The following is a 25,740-nucleotide window of genomic DNA, read 5'->3' as shown; positions in this document are numbered from 1 at the left end:
TGCCACTGCACCATCAATTGACAGCATTCAATGAACTCCCCCCCCCCCCCCCCTTCGACTGCAGCCAACTACACACACCACTGCTACACATGTAGGAATGGAAAATTACTTCAAGAACATATAAAAAATGCCGAGTAAGCATGTGGTTCATGGAATCCAAAATGGTTTTAAGCAACAAAAAATATATAAACATGCTGTACGTATACACAAGTCTTACGAAACTGCCTGCGTTTCCAGATTATGCCAAAAGGAGAGCAAATTCCGGTGGATTTCAAACCACTCCTTTAGGACGACAGTGCGGATCTGTGCAAGTGTAGCTGAAAGACACGCGGTGTGGCGGAGCACCATGTATTGTGCCGCACGTGGTCCTTGTTTCCAATATGAAGGAGAAACACGCCAATTGCCACAATTTGGCGCTCCGTGGGTCTGACACAAAGTGACGCGGTATGGTGTAACAAGGCGAAGAGCAGAGCATCCACAATTTTTTTTTTATCACCGCAGAGAATGTTTTTTTTAGTTTTTGTTTCAGCATCACGTTATAGCCGTTGCACTTCTCAGACTTATAAAAAAACGGCACAATGTAAACCGCACGATTCAAATCATTGTATAGCAAAAATATCCGACTCAAAGCAACTAGTACTTAAAAAATGTTTATAAAATAGGCAACAAAACAGTGGTGTTATAACAATACTAACTAAAAATACGAAAACATTTATGAAGGGGGGCGAAAAAAAGCAGGTAACAAAACTTTAATCCAGTATTTGGTTTCAAAGCTGCATGTGATTGTCGTGTACTAGTACAGTTTAAGTAAATTATATATTGCAAAACATAACAAATCCCACGTTACAATGGGAATACATGCAAACGAGCATCTTGCTCAGGGGCCGGCAAAACGTGCCGTCCAGCCAATTCTAGCAACGAATCAGTCAGTGTTGCGCCAAGAAAATGTTTGTCGGAGGTGGTGAATGAGGCAAAAAACCTCAATGTAAAAATCAGCATTTAGCCTTCATGAATAAACGTTGCAAAGCAATGAAGTGGCACGGTAAGAGGGTTTAGGCAAAGCCCAAACCCTGACCAATGTGCAAGCAGATTTGCCGGTCCAGTGTTGTGGCTGAAACGTGTAAGGTTCGATAGCCCATGTAGATTCAACTACTTGGCTGATAATTTTCGACAATTCTGCGAATGAGCATCATGAAGGTGGACTTTACCACTTTCCAATCGCTTGCTAAAATAATTCCCTTGTCCACCACCACCCCTCCCCCAGTGTGTCTGCAAGGCTGCTAGGCAAACAAAAACACCTCCCAACATGAGCAGTAAAACCACTCGGTCTATAAATCCTGCTGGGTGGCATCGAAACAGCATCAATATGGACCATCCATCAGTCGGCGCAATTATACGAGACTCCCTTCATCACAGACCAATACAAGATCAACCAACACTGACACTTGAATTCGCTCTTATTCAACCACGTACGTTCACTTTGTGCAAAGGCCGCACTGCCGTGATAATTCCATGCGTGTCAATCTTTTCCCTCCCACGTATAACATTCTCCGGACCAACAACTGGACATCCCACACACGGCATTTAATTCCAGTGGTGTAATTGAAATTCACAAAATTGAATGCTGACCGTTAACGTTATATCGGAACAAGAATACAGTGTGGACGCAGAGAAATGTAGCAAATTGTCACACAGTGGTCAACGGGTAATATTATTGACAATATAGCCACAAACTTTCAGCTAATTCCAGTAAATGTTCCAATTGCTAAGCTTGTGCCAACTGACAAATTATCAAATCTGTACACTTAACGTTTGACATGTAAATATCTAAAACAATGACATCTACATAACAAGGAACAAGAATTCCACGGAACAAATTTTTTACATCACAATGAAAGTCTTCATCTCACTCTGAAGCCTGAGTGTCGTTTCAATGCGTCTCCCCCCCACCCCACCCACTATTATTATTATTATTGTCCATTAAACTCGCGCACATTTATTTTCAAGTCCTTATTGCGAACAAGTCACCAGTCTGCAACATCGGCACTTGTGGTGGATTCACAGCTGAACTCGGGTGTGTGTGTAAACGGTTGAAGCCGTGAGAACGGTGAAACAACTCCATTTATATGGATCTTGTGCTCTCCCACCATCTGTTCAGTTGACATACGACCAAGACTATCATCACTTTTAAGGACGCAGCACAAAACAGAACAAAGCGCTTCGGCCGGTCATGTGACTAGAACTGTGCCATTCGTGACATCGCAGCACACGCGAGTCCGACAAGCCGGAACCATACAGGCCCTCAGTGGATATGAGTGAAATGAGGGCCGTTTAATATTTGGGCTACGTGATCCTTGAACCGATTACTCCTCGCATGGATGAGCTAACTTAAAAGGCCCATCGGCATTGTGTGGACCTGAGAGGTGGGTACTCGAACTGCCCGATGGGGCTGGATCCACGATTTCAATTCCACTTGGGTTTCAGGTGTGCCACTCGGTTGCATGACAACAAAAAAACAATTACAGCCACATGCCCCCCCCCCCCCCCCCGCAAGGTGACACTTGACAAAAAATATACACAGCAACTTTCAGGGCTCTTGTGTGTGCGATGACAGGATAACAGTTTGAACCTCGGCATCACTTGCATCCCGCTTGAGTCTGCATAAAGGCTTGCATCCGTTAAATCAACGACGCGATTTCCTTTGGCTCGTATGCGTGCATAAAGTTTTGCTTGTTGCCGCTGAAATACTGAAACAGTTCTGCCTTGACAAGACACCAAAGCGCGTAAAAAATGTCGTGCAACTAAGTCAAATACGAGATAGACGTTTTCATAAACACTCCGATACGTTGCTGAAAATGAAGCTCACTAATAATCGGCATATTAAGCTTTACGTGTATGCAATACATTTCATATACGCCAATGTAAAAATAGTGTTTGGAGATGTAAATAGAAAATACAGTATTATATGCTAACACCCATCATAAAGTAAGTGTAAAAAAACGTAAAACCGTACAAAACAAAGTGACCACACCTCTCCTTTAAACAGCCGACCACTCCAACGTGACACGTAGTGGAATTTGCATTTAGCAACAGTAATGAGGGCAACATGGTATTCATAGTGTCTGTAAATGTTGTGGTAGGAAAACTACGGAATTCTATTCAATGGAGCGCAGAGTTCGGAAACAACATTAGTTTACAAAGAAAATCCAAGTAATAAATCCAAATGAGGATTCAACAGAGTAAGGCAGCCTCAAAAACTGGAAAATAATATCTTTCCACTACTGACATTTCAATGGAACTTTGCAACGTAGCGGGCAACATCAGGAAGCCACGGAAATGTGCACAGCACATGAAGTGGCATCATCACGAACAGAAACTTGCAATAAGTTACATTATCTTTGACAATGGGAGTTTTTTTGTGGAGGAAGTTGGTCAATTAAGATAATGAAATGCACGTGCACTGCCAAACCAAGTTGAATCCTATTACAGGAAGCGACTTGGGCTCGAAAATGTAACAAAGCCAAAGCAATAAAACAAAAACATGGAATTGTGTATTAAGCACAACCCAAAAAAAGGCTGTTGCGCTGTGCCTTTCAGCGACGTGGGTAGGCAAGCTTGGCGGACTCAATCAGGCTGGCCGAGGACAGCGATCCCGGCATGACACCTTGCCGAAATTCGGCAGCACCGGCACTGGCCGGGCCAGCGTACGCGTAAGGGTCGGCGTAGGAAACCGTGTCGGCGTAAGCGCCGCTATCCGACGCGTTTCGCCGTCCGCGCGATGGCAGCGTGGCCGACACTCGCGCCCACTCCTCATCGTACGAAAACGCCGGGTGCCTGTGGCCCAGCTCGGCGTAGCGCGGCTGTACGGGGGGCGATGACGTCGCCGCGAGCGCACGGAGAGAGTCCTCGTCCGGCGGCACATCCACGCGTGCCGGCAACCGCCAGCTCCTGGGGAAATCAGCGAGCGGCGACATCAGGAGCGACTCGCGGTCGGGGGGCACGTCCATTCGCCCAGGGCCGCGCGCCAAACCGTCAGCGTGTGACAGGATGAGCGGGTTGCCACTCGGGGGCACTTCACGCCGGGCCACGAGCTGCTGCTGGCGGCTTCTCCTCTCCAGCACAGCGAGGGCATGCGCACCAAGCGAGGGGCTCCGCATCGAGGGCTGAGGCTGCTGATGCTTGTACTGCTGGCGCTGGTGGTGGTTGTTTATAAGAAGCGAGGAGAGGCTTACGGACGAGGCTACCTCACGCGGCAGAGACCTGGCCTCCAGTCGCATGTCCTGCCTGGAAGGAGTCTGTGGAATGCTGCGTGGGAGGGTGCTGCTGGTGTTGTTATAACCGTGGTGCGGCAACTCTAAACGGGCGGAGCTTGGAGGGACGTCTTGCCGCGAACGCACAACCGCCATTGACCACTCAGAACCATCGGGGAATCCCCCGCGGCCCAACATTGCTTGCCCCGGCACTTTCTGCTGGGCCTGGCCACCGACGTGCACGACGTCCCTGCTGGGGTAGGCAAACTCCCCGCGCCAGGCCCTGGGCGAGACTCCGCTGAGGCTGCACGGCGACGTGGGGGAAGCCTGCGGAGGGGAGTCATCGTACTCGTAGATGCGCCCATGCGCCTGCGTGGGTGACGGAGGCACCTGGCGAGAGCCGCGCCCCAGTGTGCGCGTGGCGTAGTAGTGGTCGAGGACACGGGCGCGCATCTCGGCGGCGTCGACGGGGCGCACCTGCGACACGCGCCCGACATTGTACGTCGGTCCGGGCTGCGTGCTTGCCTCCCCCGGGCCCGTCCGCTCGCTCGGCGTCCGCTGCCGGTAGTCGGCGTAGTTGTCTGCGTGCTCCGCGCTCATTTTCCCTGGCAGAGACTCGCTGTGCGGGACAAACGGGACGGCCGAGCGCGGTGCCCGCCCCCCCGTCCCCGGGGGGGCGGCACGCACGTCGCCGTAGCCAGCCAACGATGGAGGAACACGACTGCCCCCGCTGCCGCCGCCCGGCGAAGCCCGAGGCGCGTAATCGTACGCGTGAGACGCGCCGCCCTCCTGCGTGTACGTCACACCGTACGCTCCCACGTCATCCGCGGTGGGCGATAGCACTGGGGTGGAGAGGGAGCGCTTGGCAGGGGAGCGGTCGGCGTCGACGTCCGGCATCCACGTGTCGTGGCTCAGCGGCCCGGCGGGAAGCGTGTCTTCAGGCAAGGCGTGGCGACCCCCATGTGGCGCTCTACGATCCTCGTTACTGTCTGCGCAGAGTCAGATGAATGTACGTGTGCTCGTTAAAAACCCAAATGCATCAGTTGGGTACGAGGACGTAGTACAGCCGGTACCCCATTATAAACCAGTACCTTTTTATTTCTATATTTTCAATATATGTATGTATATTAAGATCGATGAACACACGAGGAATGAATTTTTTTCACAATTTTAGAAAAACACTTTGGGCCAGATTCACATCTTGACAAAATGGAAAAAAAATTGCTTTGGTGAGCCATTGCGATGGAGAGACATTTAAGGCCATAAAACCTACAGAGGGAAGATTTGCGAAAATGTGAACCAGGCCCACTACTGTTTCAGGTTTTGGCATTCATGGACGCATTGAGAATAAGCAAACGAATGATCCTCCAGATCACTGCTGGATCCTCGTAAAACATTTGAGATTCATATTTCCTTGAGGATTAGATGCACAGCAGCAACTGATTGTGAATGAGAACATGAACAATCCCATAGGTTAGTAGTTCTGCATCCTGAGAAAATATTCTGGATCCAAAATTTATTATTTCCATCACCGTCAGTAACGTACTGTAACCACCATTACTGATGCCACAAACGGCTCTCATTATTACCGTCCACCATCATTAGAATCATCACCTCAATCACCGCCACCACCACCACAAGCAATGCACATGCATCGTAAAGCACAATCTGTTAGAGGTTCAATGTACGGACTTTACCACACCTGACGATTTTGCAGCGCCGGTAGCTAGCCAGCAGCTCCAGTGGTTGAAAACTATCGGTTTACCATGCTCCTCTGCGCTTGCCCTTCAGTGTGAAGTGTTTTCAATAACAAAACATCGCAATTGGTTTACTAACAAGGCACGAGAGCACGTAAATGACAAAAAAACTCGCATGCAAAGGGGGGCTTACAAGTACAGTGCACTAGCTCTAATAACAAAAAAGTTTATCAAGAAAGAGGCATGCAATGATGTAACAGTTAAGAAGACTTTGACACACACGAAAGTTTAATAACATTCGATTAGAACAGAGATACGTGCAAACTGCATGCACGTCTATACCGCCTAAATCAAATGTGCCGTTAACACCTCCGCAACGACAAGGGCACGTTGGGATGATTAAGAGTCGACGTGACCGGCGGATTCCACCTACCTGGGACTCTATCGCGAGGTGCCTCCCACTGCGCCGGCAGGACGTGCAAGCGCTGCCCAGCGGGAGCGCCGTCATCTGCCGGCCCCATCCGGTGAGCCGTGCTTGGCCCCGCGGGTCTGCTCGCCACGCCACCGGCAAGGTCACGCGTGCCCCCGGGGCCCTGAGGCTTGACCTGCGCCAAGGGACGGGGGCAAAGGTCGGCAACAGCGGCAGCAACCCATTGGGTTTAAAGAGATGATGCAACGGCGTGCAGTGATAAGATACCGCAGTTAACCATTAGGTGCAAAGATTTGCAGACAGGATTTGTGGATTGAGTATTGGCAATGAGGTGGCCTGGCAGCATGTGGAAGTGGAGTTACGGATCTAATTGAGGGTTTTAAGTGATCTCTTTATGGGTTTTCTCTGACAACTCCACTTTCCCAACCACACACAAATATACTTGATACGAATTAACCTAATTTTTCAAGCACAACCCATGTCAAATGAAACACCAAGAATTATAACGGCATAAATTAACACGATGAATGCATGAAAATAGGTTTTACATAAATAATAGACTCACAAGCAGTGCATTTAGAAATCACTTTTTTCTTTAAAAATGTATTTTAATGAATGGTGCCTCAAAGTTCTTTATTACTCTCTGGGGAGATTGATTCGAGCAAACGCTTTGCAAAAGATTGGAGTTTGATCATCCCCACCAATAAAAACAAAGACCAACAAAAGCCCATGCCATTAAAGCGATGGGTGACATTTTATTCACGTACATTTCCACCGCCCGATTGTTCGTGCAATCAATCACTGCCACATTTCAAATCACTAGCCAGGAAAAAACTTAGGATCATAAATATATGTTTTGCCTGTTTGGGTAATACAAAATTGGGAAACACAAGGACAATGAATTGCCTACTTGAGCTAAAAATATTATTTGGTATTTCAATTCAAATTAAATGCAATGGTTTGTCACTGGTGTACAGGCAAATATGAAAAACTCTCCACCTTCGTTATTTAAACTAGATAACTCAAAGGCAGTATAACTAATAGATATGATTTACGGCCTGTTGCCCGTCGGTGATTCAATTAATCATCAAGATCCAGAGGCACGAATTGTACACAGGATTAATCACGTCCCTGAACTAACGTTAACACTTCATATCTGGGAGCCCCATTTGGTTAATTCCCCCAAAGATAATACCTGCGCAAATAGACTCAATGGCGACTATGCCAACTACCCGCCGCTAGGCCACCCGGCTGCGGCTGCGGCGTCACGATAAATAAGCCGAGACCCCCCCCACTCCACACACCGGGCTGGCGACGTGGCGAGGTGTGGGCTGCCCGTCGGCTGGTGGCCTGCCGTGGAAGTGCAGCGAGAGTTTGCGGAGATTCTCGGCGGCGTAGGAATCGTCCTGCTGCTCCCGCAGCCGGCCACCGCTGCCGTCGACCGCGTAGTGCCCGGGCGGCGGCTTCTGCAGCTGCACGTGCGCCAAACAAAGTCACCCGTAGGTCAGTGCCAACCAGCGCCACCCCCCCAAAGCAACATGATTGAAATAGGCCACCGCCCCGCCGCCCCACCGATGCCTCCAGCTTTCCCTGACGCAGGCGCCCGGGTGATATATTTACCCCAACTCACAACCGACAACTGATAAGTGGTCCATTTGTGAAGATAGGAGATCGGTCGATGTGGAAAACTGCACAGCAAGTGCTTTAAAAGGACTGCACTTTAAAATGCACTCGCTCACAATTCAGGCATGTGAAGTAAGATATATGACATTATTTTTGATATCACTCCATGAATATTTGTTTAATCCCCATGAACCTAAACATGAATAACTTTTTCAGAGGTAGCCAAGTGGCTCAGAGGTCAGAAAACTGAAGCAATAATGATGAGATACTAGGTTTGAATGCATGCAGTTGTAGCTCGTGATTATACTGGCTTTCCAGGTGTTGGTGACCTTTGCCCGGTTACCAATATATGTACACAAAAAACCCATGATATTGAATTTACCTTTGAACTTTGTAAAAAAAAAAAACTCTTAGAAAAATGTTTTTGTTTTACTGTCACATGACAATCTAATGAATGGGATAGTGCCCATTCTACTGTGCTATGGGTAAAAAGTTATTTGATGTCCTGAAATACAACTCTTCTGCTAACCATCCTCCGACACGTGGAACGCACTGCTGTGCGAGATTTGTGAATGGTTATCATGAAGCTGAAAACAGGATTGGAAGTTCACAACACAAGCGAAAACAACAACCCTTCCGAAACTTTCTCGAAGCTTAAAGTTCAAGCATACGCAGTCAATAGGCGATTCAAATGTTAAATAAATTACATGCAGTTTACAGCCTGTACAAGGAAATGCAATAAGTAATACATGCTAAATACATAAACACGTGAATATCGGTTGGTAAACATGAATGAGGTTTCTAATGGCGAATGTCTAATCCACAGAATTCAGCATGATATTCCATCTCCCATTACATTTTTTGCCCAACCACTGACATGCCAGCCCGTTTACTCGCACAGGCAAATGAATAAGTCAGTTGAGTACTTAAGAAAACGGGAAAATTGGCGCTCTCAACACAACCAACAACCGGGACCCGTCCCGTCGTCCTGGGGAGGCACTCACCACCCCCCGCGGAGGCAGCATCGTGCGCGGCTCCGTGGCGGGTGGCGGTCTCCTCCTCTCCGGCTCGGCGCTCGGGGCATGCGATTGCCCACGAGCCGATGACGGGCTGCGGTCCGAGAATCCCGGGGGGTGCCTCTGCCGGGCCGTGGCCATCGCCGACATGCCCACTATGGCGACAAGAGCGGTCGGGGTGGGGGGGCTCCATTTTAATCACAAAGGTGGATGTGGTTTGTAACCACCATTGAACGAAACCACCGCGGTGATAAACAGCGTTAAATTCACGGTAACCACAGGATTTCGAGGTCAAGGCAACTCCAACCGTGGTAAATAAAATGTCGAGGAATCGTGAATGCATGCATGCGTGCACATTAGTCCACCCTTCCAAACTGAATGCTCAATGAAATAGGCCTCGGAACAAAAAGTAAATAAATGTATGTTAACAATGCCTAATAGGTGAACACTTTTTTTTCTACTACGTAATTTGGTTTTATATTTTTCAATCATGCACGAGTCATAAGGCAAAACGGCTTTCGCTTTTATACTAATGCCAACACAAGTGTTCAAGCCCAAACACTCTAACGTATGTACATAACTACATTACTGTCATAAAGGCAGAATGGTATTTAATAGTAATTTTCAAATTTTATTCATGACCAAGGTGATACCCCATTAGTCAATTGGTATACTTTATTTATCCAGGAGTTACTATAACCCCATTGAGATATATGAAACAAAAAGGCCTCTTTTGCAAGAGAGACATTGAGACCATAATTCTCTTTTTCATTGTAAACTTGGGTTTACCAAACTGGAACTGTAGGAGTGAAAAATCTAAAGTTCTAAACAGAGACGACACAGAACATTCTAAGTACCTGTTTGGTTGCCACCATCCTCTGGCACATCCCTATTGGCCGTCCTCTGCACAGCAGGTGGCCAATTAAAGCCTCCTTCTCTGGGACTTGCACCATATGCCTCGCTTTGTGGGGACGTTGCTGCCCTCCCCGTGTCCATGCCGGAATCGTACTCCTCCCAAACAAAGTGTTCCGGCACGGTCCACTGCCGCGCCGATCCCCGCTCAGCCCGCCGTTCGCCCGTGGCTCCGAGCTCCCCGGGGCTATGCTCGTCCTCCGACTCGTTTCTCTCCGGTTCTCTCGGTTGGGCGACAGGTCCGCTGGGGGCATTCACGGCACCGCCGCTGCCGCCGCTGCTTCCGTCATTGCCGCCGCCGCTGCCGCTGGGCCCGTCTCTGCCGGGTTGTGCCGTCGCTGCGCTCGGGGCCCTCTGCGAGTCGGGCACCTCGGCGGTGCGGGCCCGCACCAAGTCCAGCTCCATCTCACGCTGCTTCCTCATCTCCTGCTCCTTCTCGTTGCCGAGCTTGCCGAACAGCGCCTCCCACTTGCTCATTTTCTTGGACTTCTGGGGCGGCGCGCTCTCCGGGGGCTGCTCCATCCCACCCTCCTTCTGCAGCAACGACGGCGGCGTTTTCTCCGCAGATGGTTTTGGGGCAAGCGGCGGATGGACATGCTCCTGAGGCGGGGGTTTCTGCAGCCGATTGTGCGAGCTTTCCACTGTCGATGCAGCGGTCTTTTCTGAATCGGACTTTCTTGGCAAGTCAGCAGCAATGTTCGACAGAAATGACATGACGCTGTTGGTCTTCGTAGGCTTGGGTGGAGGCTTTGGAGGGATTCTATCAGGCAATGCTTTTGCTGGGAGGCTTTGGCTATCGTGTATTGAACCCGAAGGCTCTTCCCCTTGTGCCTGGAGGCCGGGTTTACTCCACGACGTTTCGGCTGCAGGTGCACAGTGTGACTGGATGGAAAAGGCTGTCTTTCCTTGCTCCAAGAAGCTCATGGGGTTTTCAGAGGGCTGCTTGGGGGAAGGCTCACGAGCATTTTCAGCAATTTCCTTGGGCTGCCAATTCCGATCGTCAAGACGAGGTGGCTCTAGAGCTTGCCAACCATCACCGGCTGAGTAATGGGCCCTTGGAGATAAACGCTCGGCTCCTGGTGGAAGATTCTGGGCTTTGGCGAAGACGCTTTGTTCATCGCTCACCGAAGGCTCCTCACTCTGCACGGGGAACATACGAGTTGATTTATTCCATTAAGCGTTACAACGCACATGACACAGCATCACTTGGGCAATGACAAGACAACGCATACAACCAAAGCAAATCTCATCTTGTTCAAACCAATTAAGGATCCCGACTCGCATGTAATAGAAACAGCATCGCGAAACAGGACAAAGCGACTCAATGCCCAAAAGCGGATAACAAAACCATTGCCCACTTGCGTGTACGGAACACCACAAAGAACACGGTACACGTACGGGCACGCTTTGATCCACACGCTGCGGCTGCTGGCGAGGTTGCTCGGGGGTAGGGACGGGCGACAGCCGCTCGGGTTTTGGAGGCGGCGCCGGCTGCTGCTGCTGCTGCTGCTGCGTGGGCGTAGGTAGCGGGGTGGCCGTGGTGATGGTGATGGCAGGGGGTGCCCAGGTTTCCTGTTTTCTTGACGACGACGGCGCTGACGATGGCGCTGACGATGGCGCTGGCATTGGTGTTGGCACTGGCTCCCTTGGCGATGAGAGGGCGGCGTGCAGGTGGCGCGCGCGCTCCGCGCACTCACGCTGCCTCAGCTGCGCCAGCGCCCGCGTTCTCTCCTCGCCCTTGGCGGTCACCTGCTTCAGCTTGGCTGCGCGGATTCACGTGTTGTGCGAACATGAGCACACACACACACACACAAATGCGAAGGCTGTGAAAATGCCGCCTCCCCACACATGCACACACCGGCTGAAGGGCTTTCATAACAAGGGAGTTAAAAAAATATATACATTTTCTAAAGCATATCCCAATCGGGCTCATTCGGTGTCATGTTATGAAAGAAAAATCCATTCGGAGCACTCGCAGAGCAGTGCGACCCTTCGTGTTAGAGGACAGCCCACAGAAGTGGATACCGCAGAGCCTCCTCGTGAGTTTCCCTTCAAAGTGACCTCTGTTTCACACGCAGGGCAGAACGTTCCCACTTGCTCTGCCACAGACAGTCGCGTTCATCGAATGACGGTAAAACTGATATGTGAAATCTAAGATGGTTTAGTTACATTATTAGACACTACAATGTCCCGCAGCAAATGGTAATTGACTAGATATGTAAGAGTTAAACTGTTTAACTGAACTGATAACATTGGAAAGGGGGGGTGTGGGAGGGGGTATGCAATCAAACAATTATGAGCCAAACGCCGAATCATCGACTCGGACTATAACTAACGTAGAAAACCGCTAAAGAAGCGAAGGCTGCTGTCTCACCGATCGCCTCGTTGCAGTGGCAGAGCGCGGCGGCGTGGTCTCCCTCGCGCTCCAGGAGCTCCGACTGCTCCTGCAGGGCCTTCGACTCCGCCAGCAGAGCAGCGGTCGTTCGGTCTCGCGCGTCTGTAGGCGACCCGGCAGCGAGGAGCGAGGAGCGGGGGGGGGGGGGGAGGCGTCACATCGGATCAGAAGATGAGAATCTTTATTTAGACTGCAAGAGGAATCCGATGAGCTCTGAAGCTCTTTTTCACAGATGTCCAGTGTGGGGCGGGGTCAGCGAGTTACAACAGCAAATAATACAAAACAATAGCAGTGCAAAATAGAGAAAATGGTAAGCAAGGCACTAAATATAAATAATGCATGCGTTCTTTACATAAGTCCGATTTGTCAAGAATGGGCAAGGCAGCAAATAACAGCAGCAAAACAGTCCCAGACCCACACCAAGATAACGCCGCACAGTAGAGTGGTCCCTCAATAGAATTGCACATTAACATTGAACTATCGATACGTAGGAAATGGTCCAACTATTGTCCCCGTGGTTACGAAGCACTGGATCGCACCGACCGCTTGTCTCCTCCAAAGAACACATTTTCTTTGTCGAGTCCAACACGCTTGTACATTGTGGGATTTGAACGCAAGCGGCTCGGATCGAATTCCTCCGTGAGTTAGCAGCGAGGCAGCCTTTCGATCCGCCCGGCTCTCTCTGCTTGTGAAGTCGACGTACACAGCAAGTGTGCGGTGCCGAAATTTGGTGTTGGTTATTTTATCGCGAAAAGTAGAACCAACCGGTTCGCTGCCCCTCTCCAAGCGAGACACGCAACTGTGACTAAATGTTCAGCTGCGAGTATTTTACAGCTGTGCATATCGTCATGGTCTACACGCATACCAGGGCGATCTGCCAAAAATGTCGGGAGGAAAAGCAAGGCAGTGTTGGATATCGAGCAGCCCTCTGTAATAGCCCACTTGATGACAGAACGAGTGGTAGGATAAATACTTCTATTTTAAATGCCGAGAGAACTGGGAAACATTGCAATTAAGAGGAGGATAAATATACAAGTAGGGTCCATATAAGAAAATAAAGCTTACAAGATGACAGCACTGTAAGCTAGGCTTATTTTTTGAAGCCCCATCTGTTAACTAATTATATATGAGCATGTACAATATTTTTTTTATTTTGTTCCTAAAACTGGTCAGAAATAGTAGGCAGAACACAATATTTTCATACATTTGTATTCGAACTGGACATATCGATGCAAATCTTTCACTTAAAATCGATTCTCAACCCAACTATAAATTTCGATTTAAAGCTTGCGTGACTGCAGGGATTCATATTCTTGGTTCTTTCAGTAAAGTCAGCTCTGTTCTTCACCTGAGGACGGCTGCTTGCGTTGTGGCCGAAATGTCGTGAGAATTGTATTGTTTTATTTTTATTATTTTCCTTCTACGTGACTTTACCGAAAGAACCAAGAATATGAACCCAACTATACATACAGCAAATCGTGCATGTATGTACACATTACCCACCGTGTATGCCAAGTGTGTGCTTACGCCACGCTAATGGAGCAAACAAAATTTGTACGAGACAAAAGAAATGAGAAACTACATGAATTCAACAATACGAGTTGAAACAGAATCTATTATTACAACAGAATCGCGACCCTAAAAATCATGACACAATTAACATGAATTGTTGTTGAGTTGAATTGAATTGCCTAATGCATACTTATGCTAGAGAGTATACGGCTGAATAAGCCCACGCCAAGACATCTTCCAGTGCCCTCATTGCTCAATTCAAAAGTTTGTTGCAATTCTTCTTTCGCATGGCGAGGTGAAATTTGTAACATTACGCACGTGTGTGTATCGAGGATAGTGAGCCATTCAACAGCCTCTGTGGAGGTTTGGTGGAGATCAGTGACCTAGCCGGCGCATCGGCGACACGTGCAGTGTTAGATCACGTGGCTGATGGTCTGGCTCGTGACTCCGCCACTTTGCTTCATCATTGTTGCAATATTAAAATCTTTAAATGAGAAAAACCCCATTATAACAAGGTTTTCAAAAGGCAGACTTTGATGCAGTGAGCACTGGTGACTGCTGTGCAGACGAGTCCTAATTGGGATGAAACTAATCCAAAGTTGTCTCTCACTGCATCACTGCTTAGTTGGTCACAAGATGCTCGATAATGGACTTCAGGAAATGCTGGTTTTTTCATACACACAGAGGCTGTCTTTATAAATATGAAACTAAAAAATTTGTCCCGCATAATTTGCACACTGCAACCAATTACCCGCATGCTGACAAGACAGCTGTTGGCGGAGGAGAATATAATGTTACGTCTATCTTGGGTTTACCCACGAGGTAAGAGACCACACGTATTAAGCGTGTCCTAACAGCGGCAGTGAAAGCAGGAGTTTCTCTGGCTCCGTGCGGCTGTCGCCTGTGCATCTGCCGCCCAACAACTTGAGATGGCGTGCTACGGTTTCTCGGTGTTAAATTGTGCACGTGTGAAGGCTTTGTCAGCGTAGGCATGAGCAAAGGGAAAGTGTATTCTGTCGTGACTTTACTGAAAGAACCAAGAATATGAATCCCTGCAGTTACGAAAGCTTTAAATCAAAATTTAAAGGGAAAGCGTTTGTATTTTTACGACCGTTCCTATTCGTCACTCCCTCTTGCCGGTGGTTTGTACCGTGAAGATGGGGGTGGAATCATTTGCCGAGTTGACTATCGCTGTGGAATGCACTCCCATTACTCCCACTATGTTTAAATTAATATTAAATTGTAAACCTTACATTGTGCCTTTCCATAATAGAGGTCAGTTCTTGGTGAAGCTAGTATTTTGTATAGTGATAGGCATGTATAATTACGTGCCTGTTGTGCATTTAAATAATGTATTACACATGTTTTACGTCTATTGCATGCATGTTTACACAGTAATTCCTAACTACGATTTGCAATAGAAAGTTGATTATTACATTATTAGTTTCCCAACAATTTCAATTAGCTTCATGTATGTTTACTATATTATGTGTGCTTAGTGCTGTACTTCCAGTACTGCTCTTCACTCAAAATGAGCCAGCCATAAGCCTTCCAATATAAATCTGAATCAGCTCAAGCCTCCAGTAAATCACGTGACTTCTGCGTGGCCAACCCCACTCTGGACCCCTCCCCTATGGGTAAAAGTTTCATCATTGCAACTTTTCAATAATGAATGCCCGTAGCACACACATGCGTGTAGTTACTTGAGAAACAAATACATTTACAAAAATGACATTGATGTAATTTTCCCAGCAAAATGTTTTGCAAAGCACTAACTTAATTGGTATTTGCTATTTATTTAAACCATAACTGTCTGTTATTTCATTAATATTTTTTTATCAGGAAAATCAATTAATAATACAAACATAAAATGAGCAATAATAAACGTATCATAGTGATAGCGGTGAGAGCGTCTAATGGTAGCATATTAGCCGCTTGTTTAATACTGTGAGAGTATTAATCATATAAATTGCACGCCGTCTGTTTCAGAGTGGAAAAATAAAGATCCCGTTACGTCATTCGCAAAATTAGGGCATTGTGTTCCTGCATCATGATCCAAACATCAAACAAAAAATCCACAAACCACTCCTGGAAAATACATAGCAATCATCGCTTCCCTCCTACTAAATCTTGGCAGAATCCTCTTGAAAAACAATCACGAGACTCAGTGTGGCTTTCCTGGGTAAGCAAAGGTAATAATAATAATAATACACTTAGCAAACCGGATTACACCGTTACCGCAGACCATATTACAACACTGCACAATATATTGCCGTATCACAGCAACCCTGGCGCCGATGTAGCCACACCGGGCACACACGCACCCCTGGGCATGAGGTTGTCCAGGTCGAGGATCTTGGACGGGTTGGGATTGAACTTCTCCCCGGAGCCCATCGCTCCGCGTGCGCGCTTCTGCTCGTGCTCGCGCGCCCGCAGCGTGGCCTGGTGCTCCAACTCGTCCAGCTCGCTGCGCTCCGACTCCTGCTCCCAGCTGTCCGACTCGAGTCCTGCGCGCACACAAGCACACCGTGGTCTTATTTAGCCTCAGGAGTTTTGCGTTTTATTTTAATAGTCATATTGCAATCGTGCTTGTGGTGGTCATGTTCGAAAAGAACTCTTCCCTTCGGAAACAATTGCAGTGAGCAGTGTAACAACAATAACACAGCGTTAAGGAATATGGCCCGTAAGATAACATCAGAGAACTATTGCTGAAGCGGTTTCAATAGTTTGTTTTGCACACTCGGAGCAGAATGTGTAAAATTTGCTAGAGGTGTTTCCATAATTATCTACATAGAAACAAATCTGCATTATGAAAGCTTTGGTATAACCCAAATTATGCTCACAATCTATGATGGGGATTTTTCATATCCACAGATGGCTATCAGAATTTCACCTCAGGATCTTATCAGTGCCAGCTCAGCACTCCAATATTGTATTAGCCCTGCAGCCACCAAAACATAATGCAACCTAACTTTTTGTTTTACCATTTAAAAAAATAATAATTGTCTCTCAATTGCAGAAATGATGCGTTATCACACAAAAGCATTTTCACTCAAGTGACCATTTTCACTCGATAGCTTTTAAGTGACTCACAGACTTGGTAGACTGCATTCTCTCTTGAGCTATTCAGACAAGCGAGAGATTCACTTCATGCCCTTCTAAAGGGGTCACCCTCAGCTGGGTCTTGGCTAAATTATCTACGAAAGATTATTGACAATTCTTTTCTCACAAGCCAATCAAACCACAATGTTTCATCATCGGTTATGAGAAGTGTTATCTTTAACCAGACTTGTGTCGTTTCTAGGACTATGCAAGTCATTCTGAACTCAGGCTCCAGGACCATAACAGTTTGTTCGAGTTGCGTTTTTTTGTGGAGACGGCATTATAAGCCCCAAAGAGTCACCCCCTTGCCCACCTACTTAGGAATGGACGGACTTTAGTGTTTAGACTGGGCACTGTGCGTGTTTATTTCTTTCATGCAAGCATGTATACATCGTCATGAATTAGCTCCGAGCAGGTTGACAGGCGTTTATTGAATGAAATTACCTAAAACGGTCAATAATATGCTTATGCTGAAAGGCTAAACACTTCTTAACATTCTTACAGTATGCTCTTAATTTGCACACATCTTTGTAGACCAGGGTGGAAGAGGAAACGGTAATAGTCTTTAAATATTATTTTAACAGTTACTTTAACTTAAAAAGAACAAAAAGTATTTTCATATAAATAACCATTTCCTTTCCTTTGTTTAACTCTGTTTTATGAAATAAATACTCTATCACACACAAATTGCGACTAAAATGTGTTCTAAAAACTGTTGTTCCTGGACAGATGAGAGGGAGGCTTCGTGTTGGTATCCACAAGTTACATTTGCCGAGTAAAAAAAACCTCCCCGTATTTTTACTTGCCACTTGAGAGATACACTGCTGGCCAGGCTCAGGATGAACCCACGGTCTTACTGTAGACCAGTTAATGCAAGCCAGCAAGCACAGCAGGACTTCCCCCTTGCCTGTCTGATCCATTTATTTCCAACTGGCTTCACAATAATAATTTGGATAAAACTTCCGCACAGATTGTGTGATGTTTTCCAGTTAGCTTCTTTGTTGGCGAGATGTTAACTTCCTCCCCTGGTATGGAGGCCGTGGGTTTGATCCCAACCCCGACGCCTGTTTATGTGGAGTTTGTATGTTCTCCCTGCGGCCGCATGGATTTTTCTCCGGGTCCACCGGTTTTTCCATCAACATTTAGAAACATACTTTTACAGTATTTGGATGCTATAAATTTCCACATGATAAGCCACTTTTTAAGCTATCATTTATGGGCAGGCCGCTTCTGAAAAATAGCTATATAGCACAGTGGGCCTTACCCAGTAAAATAAAAAAAAGTTTAATAGTTTGTCACTGATGACCCAAATACAATTACCAAAGCAATTCAGCCCAATATATGTACTCATGAAGTCGTGTTGATAAAATAACCAATTTAATGAAAATGACTTTTAACCAAATATACAACAGTAAATGTACAGTGCAAAATACCACATTAAAACAGTCAGGGAAGCTGTCGGATATTACTTACATTCACATTTATCAAGTAATCAGGGGCCATTATTCTAGCGCAACTAATGATCAAGCGCTAAAAGTAACAATAAAAAAAATAATTTAGAGCCGTTTGTTAATCCAAGGAAGCCCTCCTCATGCAGCGTCGGAGGATTGGGCTTGTTTGAGCATACTTCCCCACACTGACCAGGGCAGATTACAGAAGGCTAGCGGCGGGGGCCAGACCAGTTCAGATACCGCTGACCACTGATGTTAGCTATCTGTGGCTGTTAATCAAAGTCAAGTCATGGAGTTCATAGCACAGTGCACTAACCACTGCAACCAACATGTAATTTTAAAGTATGTAAATGTCCTTTTGCCAGCGCTCTCTAGCAATCCAGTGTGCACTATCAGCAGAGTGAACGGGCCTGTATATGCAACCCTGGCTCATATTAACAAAGGCAGAACAAACAAATCATTCCGCCAGAAACTGGAGATTGACGACACCCCCACCTCAGCCACCATGTCACATTGATACAGCACCAGTCTTAAGATCTCTATCAATCTCACAGCCATTGTTCGCGTTTATAACCACAACGCTAATCCATCCTGGACGTTCAATTAAACACTGTTACATTACACCGAGTCACCAAACTAAAATACAATGGGGCGTGAAACTCTGAAGTCACTGAGTTTGACAACACAATGCAAGGCATTTGTGCTTTGGATTCCCAGAGGGAAAAAGTACACGGGGAGGAAGCTCACCCAGCAGGGCGTGTGGCTTGTACAGTCGGCGAGAGCGATGACCAGACTTGACAACTCCGTTAGCCAGGGGGCTGGATTCCCGGCTCCTTGCCGAATCCAGGGACCTGCAACGGAAGAGCATGACAATGCACCTTGTGAAGCTAAAATTTGCGTTTTTCTTTGCATATCGCATTAAGCTTGCACGCTTTGTGGACACCAGCATCATGCTTTTAAATGACAGCTGGGCAACCACGGGATTTAACAGGAGAGCGGATTGAAACAACTTAACAATATTTAAGTGGTACGGTCAAATGACAAAAGACTGATTACCAAGCTAGTTCCTTTAAGTATGGGATAAAGGAAAGAAGACAAAGAGGTAGGATGAAGAGTGGGTAGAAAGTTACTGTGGAGACTTTGGAAAATTGATAAAGGGACTGTACAGTGATTTAGATACCGAATGGAAAGATAGCAAAGTATGGAGAGATGTCTAACAACCAACCCAGGTAGTGTCTGGGCATGGAGACTCATGATGATGAAGCACGTTTTGCACTGTTGTTGATGGAGGCTTTAAATCGTTCTATTATATTTGTTCAGAGTATTAAATGTCACCAAATTATTGTGCTAACACGAGTAAGAAAAGTAAACATATATGTATGTTGAAATGCTTTCGTAATTAGCCAACCGTGCGATCCGGAGGTGCGGCGGAAGGACAAGTGGGAAAAAAAGCAAATATAGCTTTCTACCTATAAGAGTCAGCGATCTGCATCCATTATAATCTCCACTGATCTGTTTATACTTCTGCCAATTCAGCAGACTCACCATTCTTTCTTCATGTAATGCACATTCATTTACGGATCAAGTCCCTGTTGTGTCTGGACCCTCCCCACCCCCTCACTGCCCATATCGACTCAAAATGCATTGCTGCCACCTCTTCATGTTTGACACACATCTCTCCAACCTTCCATTCACTTTTATACAACATGTGGCACCCTCCCACTCCTCCAGTGTCTTGCCATGTTGTGTACATGTTCACCCCCAAGGGTAAAATAAACAATGAGACCTCTATTGAAAAACATTGGGGAAAACCCAAGAAATTGAGATAGAAATCCAAGAAACTTAGAGCGAACCCCAAGATACTGAGAGAAAAAGCCAAAAACTCAGGCACAGCAGGCAAGGACAAGTATTTTTGGAGAAAAGAGGGAAACATTACTGTAAGTAAAGACAACACTTTCGGATCTGATCCTTACAGAAGACCGGAACCATCAGCAGCTGCCGGTGCATTGAAATAAATAGGCCTGATTGAATTATTTTCGGGTAAACACAAAACACGGCAATCCATTGCACGGCCGTGAGACACTCAAAGTAAGTTTCAAGGGGTATCCTTGAGAGCATTGACGTGTGTGATGTTGTTACATTCATAATTTTTATAAATGTTAACAATATTAAATATACTGTATGTATTAATAGTAACGATACTGCATTAATACGAGCCACCACAACCATCAGCCCACAGACAGCAGAGGTCTGGCAGAATCAAATGATTTCACGATACCTCTCCACAGATTTGCTCCGTCTCCCGCTATCGGCCGAGCCGTCCCTGTCACGCCGCTCCGATCCAGACGACGGCGTCTTCGCAGCATCGCGCTTGCGCGGGCTCCGTACAGAGTGCTGCCCGCCACCGGTGCCGCCATCCTCGCGCTCGCCGCCCTCCCCCCACGCCTCGCCGTCGCTGAACACGCTGTCCACGTTCAGGTCCTCCTGCCGCCGCCGCTTGCCCTTGGCATCCTTCTGCCTCCTCCCGGACGACAGGCGAGGTGGAAACCGACCGTCCGCTAGCTCGCTTCCGGCGGAAGGAGAGGACAGCTGTTCGGACGCCTCCGGGGGGTCGCGCGCGGCGGGCGGGGTCACGACCCCGAGCCGCCCCGCCTCGTGCGGAGCATCCACCCTCGCGTCGTCCGCCCTGGGCCTCCCGGTCCAGGAAGACCCATTGGTGGCCACAGGGGGAGGCTCGCCCCGGCCCGCGTCGTTCATCGCGGGCACGCGGATCACGTCGAAGCCGAGGACGTGCGTGCGTCGCGGGGGCGGCGGAGGCCCCACCTCCGACTTGGGCCCCCGGCCGTCGTTGGATGAATCTGTTCGGGAATCGCTGAGAATGGAAGGCACCAGTCCTGCCGAGCACAAAAAGGCACGTTAGGAATTTACGCGATGCCCATGGATGGGTGGTCATCTGTTTGTGACAGTACAGCACAAGTATGTAGCTGATGTACCTCTATTGTAAATTTAAATGAGGTTACTTTACGTACATATCACATGCACGCGACTTACCAGGTTTCCTTCCATTTGTAAATTAATTATTAATGAAGTAGCCGTTTATTCCAAAGCCAGACTCTCCTCAGATAGAGTCCGGAGACTTTTTTGGACAAAGGCGCATAATGATTGCAATTGTCTGGTTGTCGGCGTAGTTGTAATAACTGGCCATTAGAATATTTTTTTTTTATATTCATCACATTTGTGCATGTTTGACCTTGAAATTCAGGTCAACATGCTCATGACCTGTTAGAGCTCCAAAAACCCTGCAGGGCAAATTGGGCGTAAAGATTATTTGGTACGCCGGGATCGTTACGCTAAAATCATTAATTCATGAGTGGGTGCGTGAGTGACCGGGTGCTCACAAAGCAATTACCAGAATCCTCGCTGTCAGAGTAGATTCCAACAAGGCCGGGCCCCGAGCTATCGCCCTTGTGCGCCGAGCCTCCGAGGGGAGTGGCGTCCGGGTGCGAGTAGAGCAGCAGCAAGGGCTGGTAGTGGCTCTGGACGCACTTGCTCACCACGTCCTTCCAGTGAGATCCTACCTGAAAACGAGCGAGCGGGTTCACACAAGAACGTGCGTTCTTGACGGGGTGTGGGTGTGCTCTGGGAGGTTTAATTAATCAAGTTTTTGAGCCAGCTGCTCAGGATTGAGCAAAACCTAACCCGCTTTTCATCCAGGAGTGGGAGGGGAGTGTTGACAAGTGAGCAAGTGAACGACATCCACTAGCTCGCTTGCAAGGGTATTTGTTCATTACGGGCGAGCAGCCTGTGAAAATCAAGCGAATGCTTTGGCGGGTTCAGCATCGGACACGTGCAGACTAATCCGCGTGCTCGCCCTGAACGGTGAAAACACACCACCTTGAAACGACACACTGCAACGGGTTTGAAAACCAAGGCATCATCATGATTATTTTTAAAACAAATCGACTGAAAACGACAACGCTTTACCTCCTTAACTTGCGCATCGTCAAAGTAACACCAGCGGCGCTTGTGAGTGTGGTAGACGAAGGACGAGTAGTGCTTGCCGTAGTAGCACACCATTCCCACCAGGGACAGCTCGGACGCCTTGGCCCGTTCATCCGTCACGCGGTAGTACAGCTGTACCCATCACGCAGGAAAGGGAGCAGGCAGTCGCATTGTGTGTGGGTGCGAGCGTTGCAGTCCGAACGGCTCGTCGCACACGCGACCCCGTGACTACGGAACTCTCGCGGACCTTGATAAAAAAAAAACAATAAAAGCGCCTGTACATTGACCAATGTGCGTTTAACCTGCGAACGGATCCGTGCGTCTGTGGATAGGCATGGCAGCTGATGAACAGAATGGCAAAAAAGGAAATATTGATCAGAAATGGTGCTGGAGCTTCATTTAGCATCGCGTTCCAAACTGTATAACCTTCAAAGGCACTGCGGGTTTCCAGAGGGTGTGGCCAATTGCTGGAGGATGAGGTGTGATTGGGCAAAATGCACTGAGGATCGTGTCACATGTGTAACCGAATCAATCACAAAAGCTCCCAGCAGCCAGTTGTTTCTGTGGAGTTCCGCACTTACTCAACACCAATCCGTGGGGCCACCTCACAGTCCAGCTTTTCACAATTACCAATCACCCCATGCATAATGCAGTCGATCAAGGTGATAAAGGGTATGCAAGTTATTTATTAATCAGAGAAAGTCTCACGGAGTGTCAATACACTTTTATTATAGTAGGGTCCTGCTTTGGGATGCTTGGTCAATGTCTGTCAAGGAGTGAACTAAAGACCATAACTTAACACGTAATCAACTAACCATTTAGAATAACCAATGGATATGACGAACCAGTTTTGCTGCGTAAAGTATAGCTCATATTAACATGTTTAACAATGTATTAGAACCATCTTGTACAACTAATGAACTCTGATTTTAAAAAAACCTTAAATTATGTTAATACATCAACCTTTAAGTATCACTCCTTCCAGTTTCTGCTCCCTTGTGAGCAAACATTGAAGACATCACACCAGTAATAAATTGTCACGTCTGTTCAAGTGACACATTTATTAATTGGCTGTGTCCGGTGGGGGAGGGTTAACGACACACTTTTTTATCATTCATGAATTATTGACCATAAATCGCGTGACCGCGCGTGCAAGTCGCCATACATCTGGGAGGTAGAGGCATGTGCCGATGATGTGCAAGATGTCGGCAGCTTGGTGCGATTGCTCCGAGTCCCACACCAGCCCCACTGCCACCACCTGGGGCTGGTTCATCAGGACCTTGCGGATTCGCTGCATCTCCCCGCACTCGGCCTTCAGTCGCATCATGGGCAGCAGCGGCGGCGGGTGACAAAACGTGACAACGCGGAGTCAAATTTACGAGCACGCGATGCACGGCAAGAGGGGAGGGCAAAGACCGAATGAGAATGCACGCCTGACTGTTTCTCCACGTGTGCACAATTCGAGCAATGATCATCCCCCTTAACTCACCCTGCCCCCAACTTCAGTGGTGGAAATTAATTTACAATGTTCTGCCTTGCATCTGTTTGCACCTCGGATAATATTTACATGTATTCACACCCCCTTGTTACTCCAGTGCTGGATGAAGGCCTCTCCAATCCGTGTCGGTCGTGGGATGGTTTAAACAAAATTTACCACGAAGTTTCAGTGAGCGTTGGTGACGTGGAAGCCCAGGAACTGTTCATAAATTGCTCGCCACTGATGTTAGGCATGACCGGGAATTGCACCCAGGTCACTGGATGGGTAGTGCAGTGTGCACACCTCTGTGCTACCATTCCACCCCACCTGTATTGTGCAAATGCTGTCACCAAGAAACATAATTGTTCATGATACAATTGTATGGCTGTCATTTTGGTGCTTTAACAAAGTTATGACTCAAGGAAATTCGTTAATTAGAAGAAAATATATTTCTTCAGAGTAAAACCGTTTGAAAAAGTAGCACATCTTTCATAGAGGCAGACACGAACTTCCTTGAAATGTGAGCTCATGTCACGGTAATATGATACATTAAGCAATAACAAGCAAGCGTCACGAGCACATCAAAGCCCTTTCCAAACACTCCGATTTAACAGTATCGTACCCTCCACATTAAAAGAGCGACAACATAAAGAAAACAATACCACCCTTATCCTCGTCCTGAGCATATTTGATTTAAAAAAAATCACTCGTGGGAAAATAACGACACGTGCGAAGACACTGGGCACAGCGCTCATCGCATGTGGCACCCGCCACAGCTGTTGGCAGCAGTTTCACGCACAGAACAAACGGAAAAAGTTACGGCAGAAAGGAAGAGGGAGAGGCAGAACACGCCCAAGGGTAGTTGATATTAAAAAAAAAACGTGACGCATCGCGGCAATTGGTGCCAACCGGAGCTCTACGAGCCAATCTGCACGCCACGCACAAACACGGTATCGCCACACGCTCCGAAGTAAAGTACGTCGCCTTAGGCGGGCAGCATGGGAAGAAAATAATCGTGTCGTGGGGTATTTTTTTGTAAGAAAAAACAAAGTGGGCATGGTGATTAAGGTAAAAGTGGAACGACATTCAGAGCATGTCGGGGCTGATGCAGCTGCACAGCACCCAGGGTAGTGGCGGCTTCAAGCATACGGGGTGGAGCGGGGGATTCGTTCGGCTCTGCCCAGTTGTCTGCGTGAAGCATTCAAATTGCACTCGCGTGTTTGTATAAATCCTAAGGCCGTGCCTGACACATACAAGGTCCTCGAGCATCGACAGCTGAAACGGAGTGAATGTATTGAATATTTTACGGTGCATATATGGCTTATTTAAAATGAATATATGAATTTTATTTTTTTTAAACTAACTGTGCGTGTTTACAGATGACAGCCAAACGAGACGACATCAAATGAAGACCGATAAATAAAACACTGAATTAAACTTTTTTTTTTAAATAAACATCACGGCGATGTATACTTTAAAAAATATGAAAAACACGTGGTTAATATGAGGCAAGATGTTATGCTGAACAGCTGCAAAAATAAGGGGAGGATTGTTGTTGGGGGTGGCAGTGGTGGTGGTGGGGGGGGGGAAAGGAGCATCTGTCTGTAAGCGAGCGCTTGTGTCCGTGGCGTGCCATACCGGGCAACTGCGCAGGTCGCCGCTCCCACTGGCCTCTCTCAGCAACTTCCCAAACGAGCCGCAGCTCGGCTGCTCAGCCCTGTCACTCGCCCTCTCCGCTGTCACACTGGGAAGAGGAGCAGCACCACAAGTATGAGTACGCTGTGAACAGCAGCAGCACGAGTATGAGTACCGAGTACTTTTATGGTACAAATCATACAGTACACAGAAAAAAAAATCCCAACCATTACAGCTC

General features: G+C 47.4%; 1 protein-coding gene across 2 annotated transcripts in view; it reads right to left on the bottom strand.

Moving 5' to 3' along the window:
• Nucleotides 1-634: 634 nt before the first annotated feature.
• LOC116944998 (uncharacterized) overlaps nt 635-25,740 on the bottom strand; it is a 48,532-nt gene continuing 23,426 nt past the window's right edge. The window contains exons 7-21 of one of the 2 annotated variants that reach the window (XR_004403187.2): nt 25,506-25,611; nt 23,556-23,702; nt 22,373-22,522; nt 21,798-21,966; nt 20,667-21,282; nt 19,136-19,239; nt 16,160-16,342; nt 12,303-12,425; nt 11,327-11,691; nt 9,874-11,068; nt 9,005-9,171; nt 7,682-7,849; nt 6,381-6,552; nt 5,953-6,035; nt 5,116-5,239 (exon numbers count right to left, since the gene is read on the bottom strand). Coding sequence is in view for 1 of the 2 variants with exons in the window: in XM_032959018.2 (XP_032814909.2) it covers nt 3,594-5,239; nt 6,381-6,552; nt 7,682-7,849; nt 9,005-9,171; nt 9,874-11,068; nt 11,327-11,691; nt 12,303-12,425; nt 16,160-16,342; nt 19,136-19,239; nt 20,667-21,282; nt 21,798-21,966; nt 22,373-22,522; nt 23,556-23,702; nt 25,506-25,611 (5,311 nt within the window). In the remaining variant the exon portion in view is untranslated. Of the gene's footprint in view, nt 5,240-5,952; nt 6,036-6,380; nt 6,553-7,681; nt 7,850-9,004; nt 9,172-9,873; nt 11,069-11,326; nt 11,692-12,302; nt 12,426-16,159; nt 16,343-19,135; nt 19,240-20,666; nt 21,283-21,797; nt 21,967-22,372; nt 22,523-23,555; nt 23,703-25,505; nt 25,612-25,740 lie in introns of both variants that reach the window. The other variant, XM_032959018.2, reaches the window with a different exon arrangement.

This window comes from Petromyzon marinus, chromosome 22 (assembly GCF_048934315.1).
Source record: "Petromyzon marinus isolate PM22_M1 ecotype Great Lakes invasive population chromosome 22, UKy_Petmar_22M1.pri1.0, whole genome shotgun sequence".
NCBI lineage: Eukaryota > Metazoa > Chordata > Hyperoartia > Petromyzontiformes > Petromyzontidae > Petromyzon > Petromyzon marinus.
The sequence above is the reverse complement of the archived record's forward strand: the minus strand, read 5'-3'. Positions and strand labels throughout refer to the sequence as shown.